The 17,414-nt window shown below is 40.0% G+C and overlaps 1 protein-coding gene across 1 annotated transcript in view; it reads left to right on the top strand.

Annotated features, from left to right (window-relative positions):
• TRPM3 (transient receptor potential cation channel subfamily M member 3) overlaps positions 1–17,414 on the top strand; it is a 724,277-nt gene that overhangs the window by 613,788 nt on the left and 93,075 nt on the right. Inside the window, exons 11-12 of the mRNA XM_064490266.1 lie at positions 10,198–10,298; positions 11,696–11,830. Coding sequence (XP_064346336.1) covers positions 10,198–10,298; positions 11,696–11,830 — 236 coding nt within the window. The remainder of the gene's footprint in view (positions 1–10,197; positions 10,299–11,695; positions 11,831–17,414) is intronic.

Raw genomic sequence — 17,414 nt, 5'->3', positions numbered from 1 at the left:
AATAAATAAATAAAGCTCTAAGCCCAAATGGCTTGACTGACATGCTACTACTACTACTACTACTACTACTACTACTAATAATAATAATAATAATAGCAGAAATGTGAATTTTAGGTAACATTTTACCATCCATTTTTGCCCTAATCATAGGACATTAGAGAATATTCTGGCTTCCTTCATTAATGTAATATGGATTGTTTTGTGATAGAGGAAGCCAAAGCCTGTTTGCCCACTTTGCTTTTTGTTGTAGGTATCATGAGTTCAGTAACATTTTCTAAATGTCTATGAATCAAAAAAACAAAAAAATTCAACTCTTGAAATCAGATTGCCTGGTTTGAATCTCATCTCTGAACCTCCTGGCCATCTCACCTTGGACAGGTTTCTGTACCTCAGTTTCCTCATCTGTGAAATGGAGATAATGGCATCTCGGAGCCTATTGTGAGAATTCAATACATTAACAGAAACAGTGTCTGGCATAAGCTAATAAGCATGAAAGAAATTTTAGTTATTATTATCTTTCTTATTTACTAAAGATAAACCACGAAAGAAAACCCCTATCTTCCCACAAAGGGCTCTTTTATTCAGTGACCTGATTTTTCTCTTATAAGCCAGATCTAAATTTCTTCAGCTAAAATTAATCCAACTTTTCCTCATTCCTTTTAACTTCCTCCTGGGAGTCCACATAAAGTTATTTTTATCAAGAGAAGATAGTTATCATTCAGGGCAAGAAAATAGAGCAAAGAATAAATTATCCACAGACCTCATATACTTCCTATGTTTTGTTTCAAGCCTTTAATTTGTTTATTCTCAATGTAGCAGCCATATTGCTAAGAGAGGCTCACCAGGGTAGACAGTGTCTCTGCTCTGGGAGACAACTGAAGGTGTATCCTAGCAACCAAGTCACATGGCAGGGCCTTTCTGCTACTTTCCTTCTGCCTTTGTGGTTTTCCTGTAGGTAGAGAATCTGAAGTATGTAAATGAATAGATGAATGGGCTTTCATTGACTGAGATCCTATTATTGCATTTAGTTGCAATACTTAACAATAAAGTAAATTGATGGAAATGAATAGAATTCCTGGGGAAAATATTTAATCCATACAAGATTCTTTAGATAAGACTTGGAAAAGTCCAAAGACTCCAGCAAGAAGAAATGTTCCTTGGCTAATATAGGGATGGGTGGCACCATCCTGTATATCACAGAATCATGGCACTACTAAGACATAGCAAGGTCTGTACCTCCTGCCCTCTTTCCCTACATGGTCCATCAAGCAGGACCATACTTAACTATCTAGGTCAGATGACTCACCTAACTTTTTTACTTGGAAGCTCCCCTGAAGAGAGTCCAGGGCTCCATTTACAACCCACTGAAGTGTTTAGTGACTCTCAGGGTATTAAAAAAAACAAAACAAAACAAAACTTCCCCCAACACTAATACTCAATTCCCTAAATAAATACTCCCTGCAACATGTACCCATTGGTGCCATGACATGTTCAGGATGTCTTACCTCAACTGGGCCCTAATTCTGCTCTGAAACTGCCTCAGTCTTTAAATCTCAGCCTCTGATACATTGTCCACGTTCCTCCATTCTCTTCAAGTCCCCATTCCCTCTCACTCCCAGCAGGTGGTATCCCCTCTTATAATATTTAGAGTCATCCAAGCTCCCTTCTTTTCCACTTTGAATATCAGTTTCTTCACTCAGCCTCATTGCTTTTCCTTTTCTCTCTGAAGACCTCTCCTTTTTGCTAAAACCAACTACCACTTGGCCTCCTATCTCCAGGATCTCAACCATCATACACTTGCTCTTTCCTTTTATATTTTCAAGGCCTCCATCTCCACTTGCCTTCTGCTATAAAAACATTCAGGGTACCTGTCACCTAAGAAGACCTGGCTTCTCTCCACCAAGACCCACAATGAAGCATCTTACTTTCTTGTCCTAATCATCAAACTCTGAAAAGTAGCCTGCCTTTCTGCCAACACTTCTCCTTCTCACCCTCCACTCACTCTAAATTCTTGACCCACTCACTCTGCAGTTTTTTGCATTCCATATTCTATTCCAGCCAGTTTATTCACGCAGCTTCCAGTACTCTTGAAGACCTCAAATAGTCTTCTAACCCTAATGATCAACTTCCTGAGCCTGCAGCAACTTTTGATGATGTTGACGTTATCCTTTTTATTGCAACTCTTTTTCACTTTGAGGGAGGGCCTCAGTTTAAAGCCTGGTTGTATAAGTTATTCTGCCTCTCTGAGCCTCTGTTTTCTGTTCTGCAAAGTGGGGATAAATTTATTCACTATAAAGGTTTTTTTGTGAGCGTTAAGTAAGATAATTTAAATGCCTAGTGTGTAACTGGCTCTCAATGTATGATGATAATTATATTTATTTTCATTTTTCTTGGTGTCACAGATACTGAATATTCTGCCTTTCTGACCGCTCCTTTACCTCCTTCATTAAACCCTCTTACTTCTTTACTCTGCCTTCCGTCAAACTTAAAGCACCTCTACATGAATAGCCTGCAGATTTACCTCCAACCTTAGCTTCACTCCGTGCCCCTTTTCTAATTGCCTACTGGATAACTCCCTTGGTAAGTCAAACTCAATCAAATTAATTGCCTTAATAAATATATATATATATGACCCCAGAAAGCTCATTTCTACCATTTATCTTCATATAGCAGCCATCCTTTCAGTTATCCAGACTCAGAGCCTTCATCCTAGTTCTTTCTCCCTTTTGTTCAAGCAAATTCTTTCTATTTCTGGGCATTTTTATCACCACAGTATCTTCCATGTCTATCCTTTCTTTTCCTTCCTTGCTCAGCATCATTAGGCCTTCAGGATTTTTGACCTGAATTACTGCAAGTTTCTTAAGGGATCTTTCTGCTGCTTATTGAGCATATTCCTATCCATCCTCTATACTTAAATTAGAGGAATACTACTAATGCAAAGATCTGTTCAAAACACTCTTCTACCCACAAAGTCCTTCAGGATTTCCAGTATAGACATGACATCATAAATTTATCATTCTCTTCTTTTCCTAGAAAGCTTCAAAAATCAATAATGAAAAAGGAAGAACACAGTAAGCAAATTCCATTTTTAGTAAAACTAGGAAGAATTCCAAAATACTTGTATATGCAAGAGTTCTGTGGGAGGAAAGGGTGACAGCTGAGGAGAGAAACCAGCAGTGGCAGTCTTCAGAGAGCACCAACAAAAATGCAGTTCCTAGATGTGCGGAACACCCAAAGGTACAAAGTTCTTTCCTTTGTCTGGAACAGCATTTGCAAGAATGAGAATGAGTTGGATGGTGGTAGGAGACCCTCTGGATCCTGACTTAGTACATATAAATAGAGGAGGTGAGCTACATATAGAATTATGCAGATAAGCCATATTTGCAGGAGAGAGTTTTCCTTTGTGGTAGCTGAGAAGAAAGCCTTTTCAGTTGTGAATAGTAACCAGTCTGCAGTGCGCTACCCTGGGCCCATTATAACCCAGCTCACTAAATGATAAATAATTTTTTTAAAGGAATTAGCATATAGATATATTCTAAGAAAAAAAAAACAAAGGAGCAAAATATACTTACAGAAGACTAATACTCTATAAAAATGTTTCCAGGGAACAGATGAACATTATGAATAAATATTTTACCATGAACTTTAAAAAAATTAACTCTCAATGAAGCACTTATCTTATGAAGAAATACTTCATAGTTGAAATACCAAAAATCAGGTAAGAGTAGGTGAGGCAGCAAGAGAAGATAAAATGTGAGTAGCACTCAGGAGTGAAGTAGAGGGGAGAAAATAGAACTATCACAAAATTGCAGAAGAAATGGGAAATGGTACAAGATAAACACTGAAAAATCCAGTGCAGGACACAAAAGAGTAGAAATAAGGAAAATGAACAAAAATGAAATGAAATGAAATGAAACAAAGAGTTAATTGGGATTAAAGAAAATTATATTTATAGAAGAAAAGAGAGAAATCTAACATAAGCATAATTGGTGACACCAGAGAAGGAAACCAAAATAATGGATTAGAACAAATATTTTTAAAATATAATTGCATAGTCTAAAAATATAATTTAAGAATTTTTTATTAAAAAAATTTTAAAACTTTGATCTGGATAGTGAAAGGGCCACTTTATGCTAGGAAAATTTGATTCAGAATTCTCAGGACCTCCCCAATTAAAATCCTAGTAAAGTTACTGAACTTCAACAAAAAGAAAGATACTTTGGGCCACTAGGGAAAATGACAAAATCTTTTATGAGGTGAAAATCAAGCTGGCCTCAGACCTTCTTATATATAGTAACATTCAATTCCAGGAGTCAGTAGAGGAACAGATTTTACATTGAGCCAGTGTCATTCAACTATAATGACTACTAAAAAACAACACAGTTTTAAACAGTCCAGAACTCTGGCAATATTGTTCCCTTCAGTTCCTCTTGGAAAAACTACTAAAGAATTCAAGCTACCAACCAAGAGATTCTTGGTAAAATCACTTATTGTGACCACAAACTTAGTGACTTAAAACAACAAAAATGTATTCTAATTCTAAAGGCCGAAACTCTAAAATTAAGGTATCAGGAGGGTTATATTCCTTCTGGAGGCTTCAGGGGAGAATCCTATCCTTGCCTTTTTCAGCTTCCAGAGGCTGTCTACATTCCCTGACTTGTGGCTCTTGCCTTGCATCAGTCCATCCTGTTGCTTTCATCTTCACATGCCTTACTGCTACTTTGATCCCCCTGTGTTCCTCTCACAAGGACTCTTGAGATTACATTGCATTAGGCCTACCAGATAATCCAAAATAATCTCCCCATCTCGAAATCTTAATTTAATCACAGCTGCTAAGTTCTTCTGCCATATAAACAACAAATTCACTTGTTGCCAGGATCAGGACATTGACATCTTTGACAGGTAGGGGCACCACCTCCATTTGTTCAAATCTCCATCATCCTTCCCCACTCTCATCAAATTCTAATTCCTCCTTAAAATTGCTCTAACTTAACTGACAGGAAGTGCTCTGGACTTAATTTGTATAGCTTTTACAGCACTTACCACTTTGTTTTTTGATATAGTGATTTGTGTGTTTTTCATATCTTTCCTTTTATCCCATCCTACCGCCATTCTTACTAGACTCAATTTCCTTGAGGGAAGAGATAGAAAACATACTTCCATTCCCATACTCTGTTGAAGGTTCACACATGAATTTCATTAAAGTCTTTCAATTACCAAATCCAGTGCACACTTTTGGCTTCATTCATTCATTCATTCATTCATTCAACAAATAGTTATTAAACACCTATTATGTGTCAAGCACTGTTCTGGACTCTAAGAATACGACAGTGAATAAAGCAGACTAACAGTGAATAAAACATACTAAGTTTACATTCTGTTGAAGGAAATAAATACTAAAGTAATAGATGCATAAGCTGGTGCCCAGTAATGAGAAGCGTTATAAAGAAGGAAGACCAGTCTTTTTCTCTTGCCCTCTTTGCAGCCTTTGGCCTATTGACCATCCCCTCTTTCTTGAGAATCTCTCTTCCCATAGTTTGAGGCACCATAATCTCCAGTTCTCTTCCTATCTCTCTGACTGGTTGTGTGTGTGTGTGTGTGTGTGTGTGCGCGTGCGCACTTTCTTTTTAAAGATGTGCTTTACTTTCATACTTTTTAAGGATTGGTGCTGTTCTGTTACCCATCCTCTGCTCTTTTCCTCTTGTCACCTTCATGTTAATGTTTCCCAAATCTCTATATCCAGGCCTGATCCCTCCCCTGACCCAGACCTCAATATCCAATGGCACAGGCATTATAAGCTCAACATATTCAAGAATGAAATTTTTCTGCCCACAAAATCTCATTTTTATCTTGCATTGCCAATTTCAGTTGGGCTCCCAAGCTAGAGACTGGGGCATCACCTTTGACTTCTCTTTCTCTCTTGCTCCCCAATTTAAAGCTATCACCCAAGGCTATCAGTTTTGCTGTCTAAATGTACCTCAACCAAGCTGCTTCTTCAGGTCCTCATTATCCCTTTCCTAGAATATTGCAAAACTTTTCTAACTACTTCTGTTCCCTCCAGTACAATGCTCTTCCAATCCACTCTTCGCACTGCTGCCAAAGTGATTTTTCTAATACATAAATCTGACTGCATTGTTTCTGAGACAGAGTCCTCCAGTGGTTTCTTCATGACTTGAGGATAAAACAAAACTTCACATCACTTACAAGTCCTTCTATTCTAGCTTTATCTCTCCCTTCTTCTAACTCACACTATACCCCAAGCAGTGAATCTTCAGTGTCTTCCCATGAATTTACCAAAGTCACTGAGCTGTTTAACTCTTCTAATTGTTGCATACTATCCCTTTGCTACTAGTAGAGTACTGACACTCAGAAAATGTTCTCTTTGCTAGAACTTCTTTTTTCATCTTATTAGCCTAGTGAATTAATCACTTAAAACCATATGTGATCCTTATATATGCACTTAAGTCTTCCCTGATCTCCTGCAGAAAGAGGAAATAATAAAGCCATATTTTAATGTCTTATATACCTACTTGTATTCATTTCCACATCAGGGCCTTTGCACTTGATGTTTTCTCTTACTGGAATGCTTTCTTTCCAGTTCTTTGCATGATGACTTTAGTCATTTAGGTCTCAGTTCAAATTTTACTCTCAGGGAGGTCTCCTGTCCACTCATTCTAACAGAGCAGTTCCACCAGCATTCTGATCATTATCAGTACCCTCCTTAGACCAGTGTTTTTAAAGGCCTTCTTCATGGCCACTGGGATCTGGCTCCAAGTAGGGGAGTGCCATATGGGTGGGGGCCCTGAGCCCAAACCAGGACCTGCATGGGCTCCAGACCCATTTCAGTACTTCAGGGCATTTTTGAACCCTCAATTTCCCACATGGGGTCAAACAGATCCCCCAGAGCAACTCCCAGACTTGTGCTGTGAGGTTATCTAACAGCTCCATGTCCAGCCCTGGTTTCAGGAGAGCAGCCCGGCCAGCAGATCACTCCATACTTTTGTCTTGGGATCATGTGAAATGGATTGCCATTGATTTGAGGTGATTAGAATTTTTAATGTAGACACAGGCGCCATATATCCAGGGAATGGCACTGCTCCTTCATAGCACTTACGCATTCTGAAAGTACACTGTTGATTAGTTTGTTTATTCATTTATTTTCTGAGTGTCAGTCCTCTACCAGTGGAATTAAGTAATAATCTATGTGAAAAGAGTGACCTTAATGATCTTATTTACCATTGGATATTCAATGTTAAAACAGTTCCTGGCACAGAAAGTATTCAATAAATATCTGTTGAGGAGATAAATGAGTGATTGCATGAAATACTGTATTTAATTACAGACCTCTCTCCTCCTCCAGAATGTAGGCTCTCAAGCAAAGGATTTTGACTTACTCACCTTCTCATACTGGTGTAGTGCCTGCCATATGAGAAGTCTTGATGTCAGTATCTTTGAATGCATAAATGAATGAATAAACAGATGAATGAGTGAATGAATGACTATATATTATCTAGATTCGAGGTTCTTCACCTCATCTTCGTGATTCTAATATTTAGATAAGGTTAAGGACCTCCAGTTCTTACAAGTTCTCTGGAAATTTTTAAAAACTGCAGTGCCAGGACCAGATAAATCAGAATCTTTAGGGTTGAGTCCCAAGCATGAGTATATTTCAAGCTCTCCAAGCACAACCACAGGTTAGAATAGAGTGACCAGCCAAACAGGTTTGTACAGGAGCAAGGAGTCTCCCAAATTGCAGAAATATCAGTGCTAACACTGTGACTGTACCGAGCAAAGTGGGATGGTTGGTTACCCTCATTGAGAACCACTGATCCAGACTGTCACCTGGGACCATACTTGAGTGATGTATTTTCAATTTTTGAAAAGTCAAAACTGATTGGTTTCATGCTTTCATTTGACACTTGGCTAATTACATTCAGGCAGCTCATGTTGACCTCAGTAACTGCTTCCTGCTGTGTGTTCTTGTTCAGATTTGTGCAGCTACTATTGACTTGGGTGACATACAAATTTGTGGCATACAAATGGCAAAGGCAATGATTAAACCATTACAACAGGTCAGCAGTGACCAACAGAACAGCTAAGGAAGCATGGGAAAGCATAAAGTGTAACCCTAAATGTAACTCCAATGAGCCTTCACTTTGTTTTCTCCTTAAAAGTGATGACAGTGCATTTGACACGTTCCTATTTATCACTTATTTACGCCAGTTACGCTGGTATGAGCTTGCAGTCCCTGTTGTCATCTGAAGAGATACGGAATCTTTTCTTAATGGAAAAATCCCAGTGTAAACTGAATTAATGTTCATCATTCCAAACCCTAATTAATTTCCTACAAGTATGTGATTTAAACTGAACCCATCAATGTCTGCACACCAAAATCAGAGATGCCCTTTGACCTATAAAGGGAACACAGCACCACAGCTCTTTAGGGCCTTGTCATTCAAAGGATGGTCCTAGATCATCAGCGTTGGCATCACCTGGGTACTTGTTAGAAATACAGAAACTCAGCCCCACCCCAGACCTACTGAATCAGAATCTCTGAAGATGGAGCCCAAGAATCTGTTTTAAAAGCTCTCCAGGTTATTCTTATGCATGCTCAAATTTGAAAAAGGCTCATCTAGAGGACACTTTACTTGTCTAATTCTTCATGTCATTATCTCCAAGCCCAGAGGGAAGAGTCAGCAGGGGAAAGAAGCCTGTAGCACAGTGGGTCCCAAACTCGGCTGCACATTGAAAACACTTGGAGACCTTCAAAAATGTCAGTGCCTGGCTGGCCACCCCAGGCACTGTTATTTAATTGATTTGGGGTGCAGCCTGGGCATAGGGATATTTTAAAAGCTTCCTAGGTGATTCTGATGTGCAGCAGACTTTGGGAATCACTGATACGGCAGCACTATCCCCAGAGCCTTGCTTTGGGCCTCCACTGCTGCAGAAACTAGCAGAATGGGCAGCATCAGCATTTTCTCTCCCTTCTTCCTTCACAAACATCAGAATCAGCAGTGACATTTGTAAAATGGTAAGAGAGGTCCAGTGTCACAGCAGCGAAATGACAGACTCCGATCCTCTGACTGTAGCCCAGTGCTCTCTCCACCTACCATTCTCAACTTCACATCCAGCTGCTGAGTGGGTTGCATTTATGGACAGGATGCATTGATCTAGACCAGCTCTGTCCCAGTAGACCATCTCTGTGATGAGGGAACTGTTCTGTATCTGCACTCTGCAGTTCAAAGGCCGCCAGCCTTGTGTGGCTATTGAGCACTTGAAATGTAGCTAGTATTTGTGAGGAATTAAAGTTTTAATTTTAAGTACTTTAGATTTAAATAGCCACGTATGGACAGTGCAGATCTAGCAACAAAGTCTAGAGAATAATGGGAAACTGAAGAACTGTTCAGTGGTCTCTACTCACAAATCAAAGTAAACCTAAGCCATCTGTTTGCCTTTCTTGTAAAAGATGTTCTTAACTCTTCTTCAGTAGAGTGGTAAAGCTGGCTCACTAGTTGTCAAAGGGCACCATCACCACGCAATATACAATTCAAATGATGCCTTGAAACCAGAGATTGGCCAGCAGAAACCAAATGTGTTGTAGAGCAGTGCTTCTCAAACTTCACTGTGCACAGGAAATCACCTGGCATCTTGTTGAAATACAGATTCTGATTTAATAGGTCTGGAGTGGGGCCCAAGGTTCTGCATTTCTAACAAGTGCCCGAGTGATGCCCTGCTGCTGCTGCTGCTGCTGCTGCTGCTGCTGCTGCTGCTGCTGCTGCTGCTGCTGCTGCTGCTGCTGCTGCTGCTGCTGCCGCCGCCGCCCCATGGACCACGCTTTGACTAGCAAGGCTAGTGAGCAGCAGTTCTCAACAGGCTAATTTTGTCTCCCTTCCCCTGCCTCCAAGAGACAGCTGACGATGTCTGGAGACATTTTTGATTGTCATAACTTGGTGGGGGATGTGCTATTGGCATCTACTGGGTTGAGCCCAGAGATGCTGCTAAATATTCTACAGTGTATAGAACAGACCCCGTGATAATTATCTTGCCACAAACAGCAATAGTGCCGAGTAGGAGAACCCCTGCTGTGTACCCCAGTCTGCTCTTCAGGAAGAGAGGGTGGTTGGGAGAGTGATGGAGTGGATCTTCTTGATATGATAACTGATCATTGTTTTCTCTCTCTTGCTTATTTACACACAGGAGCCAATGCCTCAGCCCCAGACCAACTGAGCTTAGCTTTAGCCTGGAACAGAGTCGACATCGCTCGCAGCCAGATCTTTATTTATGGGCAACAGTGGCCGGTAGAGTATATGTTGTCACCCAAAAAGCTCACTTGCCTGGGCAAGGGTTTTTGTTTAAGGAATCTCTGATTGCAGCTCTGGAAACTGCTGCTTTGCTTTAGAGTAGAAGTGTTCCTTTGTAGCTGTCCTCCATCTCAGTTCCTTTCTTGTATTTAGGAAAACACTGTCACCTGGTGGAAGATATGACAAAGCACAACTCCAAATGTTCCAAACATTTCCATCTCTCTGAGTGGCCTTTGATAGCAATTTTTATCTACAGCTGTTGCCATTTCTTTTATATGCCTGGAAATACATACGACAAAATTATATGTATTAGAATGAAGGAAGGAGTGGAATTAGCAGTTTGTTTCTGGTTGTATTGGAGGTTGCTGCTTCTAAGTGGTGGCACTGTGTGTGGCTGGGTCGCACCTCAGGATGCAGAATTAGCAGGCTTCCACGTGCAGGTGCCATCTGGTTCTGGAGGCTGAGCACAGGTCCTCCCTATTCCCAAGAACAACACAGAGGCAACCAAAGCTTTATATAACTGTTCTTGGTTTGTTTCCCTCAATTGACTCTACCAAAAATAAAAACTTGGAAAATTGGCCATTGGTTGGTGTATGCATGTATCCCCAGGAGACAGCCAGCAGCCTGGAATTTGATTTCTGTGCCTGGAATCACTAAAGGACAACACCTTCATATACAGGTCTTTTTTAACCCTTCCTCCCCCCAGAGAGCATCTGCCTAGGATTGAGCCCCTGGCTTCACTTGTGCCAGTGGATTGCTAGTGTGGAAAGATTTATCAAGGAGGCTGGACACTGGGAAATTTTGTGAAAGAAATTAAATAAAATCCTAGTAAGCAGACCAAATGACCTAAATAGTTACTGGGTCTCCATGTGGAAATGGGTGCGATGGAGGCAAGGTTATCACTTAACTGGAGGGGAAAAAAAAAAAAAGAACAGCCTGCTTTCTGGTCTGTTTACTCAGGTCCCTCTTCTCAAGTCAGCCAGGGGTCTGATTCCAGAGCCTAGAGGAGATGAAAATGAAGACAGCGAAGTACCTACTTTGGCACTTTAGTGGTTTTGTAGAAGTTTGATCAGAGAGTTGGGAGAGGGGGAAAGCCTTGTAAACCCTTGCACCTTGTCAGAATCCAGAACAACAACAAAAAGATTCACAGAGGAAATAACTTTTGGACCTAGAAATCCTTGTGTTCTGTTTGCAAAGACAGGCCCCACTCAAAACAGAGAAGAGATTGTGACTGTCCCAAAAGTGGAGTTGGGAAACTCTTGCTAGCAAGTTCTTGGACGTGCTGAAGGTTTACCAGATGTCAAAGGCATCGATTTTTAAACTATTCCAATGAACGCCAGAGAACTGTACACCCTAGACCCTGGGGCAGACTAACTCAGTGACTTGATTTGCAGGTGGGGTCTTTGGAGCAAGCCATGTTGGATGCCCTAGTTCTGGACAGAGTGGATTTTGTGAAATTACTCATAGAGAATGGAGTAAGCATGCACCGTTTTCTCACCATCTCCAGGCTAGAGGAACTGTACAATACGGTAGGACCGAGCTAAGGCACTTTTTATTTTCTCCACGTTTTTTGTTTTACCTTCTCCTCCCCCTCACTTGTCTGTGAGTCCCTGCCCTCCCCTCCAAATGCATGGATCATTTTTCACAAATGCTCCCTTAGACCTATGTAGACCACAAACTCCGAGTCACCAAGATTCTACTTGTTTTAACTGCTCAGTTGTCAGCATATAAAAGGCAGAAAGTTATGTGATCACCGAAGGGTAATGTTCTCTGATTCTTACACAAAACCACAAGGCTCTGGAAATGAGAACACACTTTATTCTGTAAGCCCAGAGGATATTTGAGGCAATCAGCAGAGGAAGACCGATTTATCTCCAAGCATCAAAGGAGGCCAATTAACTATCCTGCACCATCTTACTATCCTCAGAGCTATGAAGTTCATTCATTTTCCACTATAATAGAATAACATGTAAAATACCTCTTGTTTCAAGTCACCAGGAAGGTTTTGTTTGTTTTGTTTTGTAAAGATTTGTTAATTCATTCATTAGGGATACCAAGAAGTAATAAAAAGAAAAACTACTATTTATGAAGTTTTTGAGAGTAGTCAGCAAGTTAAGTACATTAGCTCTGAGCTGATACTCGCTAAAAGCCAATGGAATTTAAAGAGTAGATACTTCCCCCCCCCCCCCCCCATTTTACAGATGAGGAAACTGAGGCCAAGAAATGAATTGGCTTATTCAAGATCACAAAATTTCTAAGGGAGAAGCCAGTACTGAACCAAACCTTCTTTCTCAGACATTTTTCTTCCTCTTACATGTTCAATGCTTCTTTGTCCCACTGGCCACAGCACTAATGAGATGGAGCTTACTGACCTGTCCCCAGCCATTGGTAGGTATTCGCTGGTGCCACCTGGCTCTGTAACATTCCCACTGCTGCAAACAGGAAGCACATTAGCAGAGTGGCCCCACATTTCTGTTTTCTCTGAAGATTTTTCTTGGTATTTTTCTGCATATTAAGACTTTCAGTAAAAATAATGGGCTAGGATGGCAGAGCAGAAGACCCAGCCTCTGCCCCCCAACAAAGATCAACAATTAGACAGCTATCCACAGACAGAGACAGCTGTAGGAGAGTTTAGGAGTCCAGTTAAGAAACCAGCTACACAATGGAATGAAAAATCTGAGAGTAACCACAGTGAAAGGAGGGGAAGAAAAGTTTCATTGTGCCTGTATCACCTGGTCCCCTGAGGCCAGTACCGCTCAGTGCCCAGGGAAGCTTGCCAACTAGAAAGAGTTCCCCTCACTGGGAAAGGGAGAGCTTGTGAGCCTTTCAGGGCACTGCACAAAGGACACGCTTTAGTTTCACCCCACCCAGAGACCCGCAAAGCTGAGACACACTGTGAGAGCCAGTCTGATGGCTGAGCGACCACAGTTCCTGGTGACCTGCTCTGCAGAGGATCCTGGCAGCTTTCACCACTGAAGAAACCAACAGCCAGCACAGCCTCCACAGGCCCCTGCACATTTCACTGATTTTTGCCCTAGAAATATTTGTGTTCATAGACACCAGCCACCTGAGTCCCTCACTGCTCCCTCTCCCCTCACCACTGCTGGAGCCTGAGATCCACACCAGCAGCCGGACCGGGACTCTGTGGCTATATGATTGCAAGAGGCTAGCCTTACCCCCATGGCTGACCCCCCACTGCTGTGCACACTCTGAAAGCTAGCACCTCCAGCTGTGTACCTGCACCCTGCCGGTCTGACGCCCATCACCACTGCCATGGAAGTGTAGGACTCTAAAACTGTAAGACCCTGCAGCCACAGGAGTGCATGCCAACAGCCAAGGCCCCCACAGCTGCATGTGGGCCTGGATTCAGCCCTGTCTTCTGTCACTGGCCTGTACCACTGGACTTGATTTCAAATAGACTCTCAGCTGTGCACCTGCAGCCCATTGGCCTGACTCATGCCACTGGCCTACACTGCTCTGCATGCACCTGTGATGACACCCTGCAAACACAGAAATGCCCACTGACAGCCAGGGCCCCCCGCAGCTGCCAGTGCACCTGCAGTTGGCCCCAGCCCTTGCTGCTAGCCTGGGCCTTCAACACTGTGTATGTGCTGGGCAGCTGGCCCCTGCCACTACACAGGCAGCTGCAGCTGGTCCCCACAGCCAAATATGTGGGTACCACTGACTCTAGCCACCACTGCTAGCTGTCGTGGCCCCTGGCTGCTGGACCTGAAGACCCCAGCAGCCCTTGCAGCCCTGCAGAAAAACAAAAACAAACTAAGCCCAAAGTTAGCAAAAGGAAGGAGATAACAAAGGGCAGAAATAAATGAAATAGAGACTAGAAAAACAATTTAAAAGATCAATGAAACAAAGAGTTGGTATTTTGAAAGGTAAACAAAATTGACAAACCTTTAGCTAGAATTACCAAGAAAAAAAGAGAGGACTTAAATAAAATTTTAAATGAAAGAGGACACATTACAGTGGATACCACGTAAATACAAAGGATCATAAGAGACTACTGTGGGCAATTATATGCCATCAAATTGGACAACATAGAAGAAATTGATAAATTCCTAGAAACATACAACCTACTAAGTCTGAATCATGAAGAAATAGAAAATTTGAACAGACCAGTAATGAGTAAGGAAACTGAATCAGGAATCAAAAAACTCCGAATAAAGAAAAGCCCAGGACCAGATGGCTTCACAAGTGAATTCTACCAAACATGTAAAGAATTAACTCCAATTCTTTTCCAATTCTTCAAAGAAATTGAAGAGGAGGGAACACTCCCAACTTATTTTAGGAGGCCAGCATTACCATAATAACAAAGCCAGGTAAGGATACTGCAAGAAAAGAAAACTGCAGGTCAATGTCCCTGATAAATATGGATGCAAAAATTTTCAACAAAATACTAGCAAACCAAATTGAAGCACATTAAAAAGATCATATACTATGATCAAGTAGGATTCCTCCCTAGGTGCAAGGATGGTTCAACATATGCAAATTAATAAATGTGATACATCACATTAATAGAATGAAAGAAAAATCATATGACATTTCAATTGATACAGAAAATATATTTGAGAAACTTCAACCTCCTTTCATGGTAAAAACTCTCAACAAATTGGATAAAGAAATAACACACCTCAACATAGTAAAGGCCATATATGACAAACCCATAGCTAACATCATACTCAGTGATGGAAGGTTGAAAGCTTTCCCTCTGGGATCAAGAACAAGACCGTGGTGCCCAGTTTCACCACTCATATTCAGCATTGCACTGGAAGTTCTAGCCAGAGAAATCGGTCCAAAAAAAGGTAAAAAAAAGAAAAATTTTCATCCAGATTCAAAAGGAAGAAGTAAAATTGTCTCTGTTTCCTGATGGTATCATCTTGTATACAGAAAATCCTAAAGGCTCCACCTAAAATCTGTTAGAACTAATAAATTCAGTAAAATTTCAGTATACAAAATCAATAAACAAAAATCAGTTGCATTTCTATACACTAACAATGAACTATCCGAAAAAGAAATAAACAGTTCTATTTACAATAGCACCAAAAACAATAAAATACTTGGTAATAAATTTAACCAAAGAAATAAAAGATGTGTATATCAAAAAACTGTAAGACACTGATAAAAGAAATTGAAGAAGGCATAAATAAATGGAAAGATACCTAATGTTCATGAATTGGAAATGTTAATAATGTTAAAATGCCCATACTACCTGAAGCCATCTATAGGTTCAGTGTAATCCCCTTCAAAATTCTAATGACATTTTTAACAGAAATAGAAAAAGCAGTCCTAATATTTTCATGGAACCACAAAAGACCCTGAATAGCCAGAGCAACCTTGAGAAAGAACAAAGGTGGAAGCATCACATTTCTTGATTCCAAACTATATCACAAAACTATAGTAATCAAAACTGTATGATTCTGGCATTAAAACAGACTCACAGACCAATGAAACAGAATCAAGAGCCCAATAATAAACCCATGCATAGACAGCTAACTAATATTAGGCAAGGGACCCAAATATAGAAAATAATACGGAGATTCTGCAAAAAAAATGATGGCTGAGGAGTGGAGTAAATGGGGAGATGTTGGCCAAAGGGTACAAACTTTCAGTTACAAGATAAGTAAGTTTCAGGGATCCAATATAAAGCATGGTGACTATGGTCAACAGTACTGTATTGTATACTTGAAAGTTACTATGAGATGAGAGCTTTAATGCTCTCACCGTAACAACAACAAAACAGTAATTATGTGAGGTGAAGAATGTGTTAACTAACCTTGTTGTGGCAGACATTTCATAAAATATGCAAGTATCAAACCATCACATTGTACACTGTAAACTTACACAATGTTATATGTCAATTTTATCCCAGTAAACCTGGAGAAAAAAGAATAATGGCGTTTTCAGTAAAATAAATAAAGCACAGAACTGAATGACATTCATATTAATTAGCGAATCAAGGGAGTAGAGTGACTTATTCCAATGGTTGGAAAGAAATAAACAGAAAAGTTACAGATCAGGAAAGACCAATAGATTTCATTACTCCAGTCAACTCTAATCAACTTCCCCGGAGTACTCTGTTGAAAAGGATTATGAGACAGTGAATGGCCTCAGTAATAAGAATAGCCAACATTTATTGAGTGCTAAGCACTGTCTTAATAGTTTTATAAACATTTCATCATCTTATCCTCACAACAACCCTACCAGATAAGTGGTATTATCTGTCCTCATTTTAGAGCTAATAAGACTGAGTCACAGTTAAGCGGCTTACCCCTGGTCAAAGCTGGTGAGCAGCAGAGCCAGTTTTGGAGCCAGATATTCTGACTCGAGAGTCTGTGTGTTTAATCCCTGCATAATACTGTATCCTTTGGCAGAAAAAGAGTTCTGATGAGCATGTCCACATGAAGGGGCCAGTAGCTGAGGTGGTACACAAGGATTGTCTTAATATTTGAATGTATTCCAACTGTGCTTAAGTATTTGCCATCACTGTCCAAGATCTTCCAGTAGAACCACCAGATTTAGCAAATAAAAATACATAATGCCCAGTTAGATTTGAATTTCAGATAAACAACAATAATTTTTAGTATATCTCAGATACTATATGGGACATATTTATATTCAAAATTACTCATTGTTATTGGTAAAAATGTACAAATTTCCAAATTTATAAAATAAGTCATGGGGATATAATGTATAGCATGGTGACTAGTTAAGAATATTGTATTGCATATTCAAAAGTTGCTAAAAGATTAGATCTTAAAGTCCTTATCACAAGAAAAAAAATTGAAAACTGTGACTGATATTAAATACAATTATTGTAATGATCATTTTGCCATATGTACAAATGTTGAATCACTACATTGTACATCTAAAACTAATATATGTCAATTATACCTCAATTTAAAAAAAAGATGAGGAAACATAAAAGCAAAAGAAGCTGTAAATCAAATCACTGATATATGGTTACATTTATAATTTTTAATTTGTTATGTAAAGAATATGTAAATACAAAAAAGAAATACAAAATTGGCCAGAAATATGACAAGAAAAAAAGTTCAACATTAGAATTAATAAGTAAATGAAAGTTAAAACAAAAAACAA

This window comes from Camelus dromedarius, chromosome 10, assembly GCF_036321535.1.
Source record: "Camelus dromedarius isolate mCamDro1 chromosome 10, mCamDro1.pat, whole genome shotgun sequence".
In the NCBI taxonomy this organism is placed as follows: Eukaryota; Metazoa; Chordata; class Mammalia; order Artiodactyla; family Camelidae; genus Camelus; species Camelus dromedarius.
This window is presented reverse-complemented; position numbering and strand designations above follow the sequence as displayed.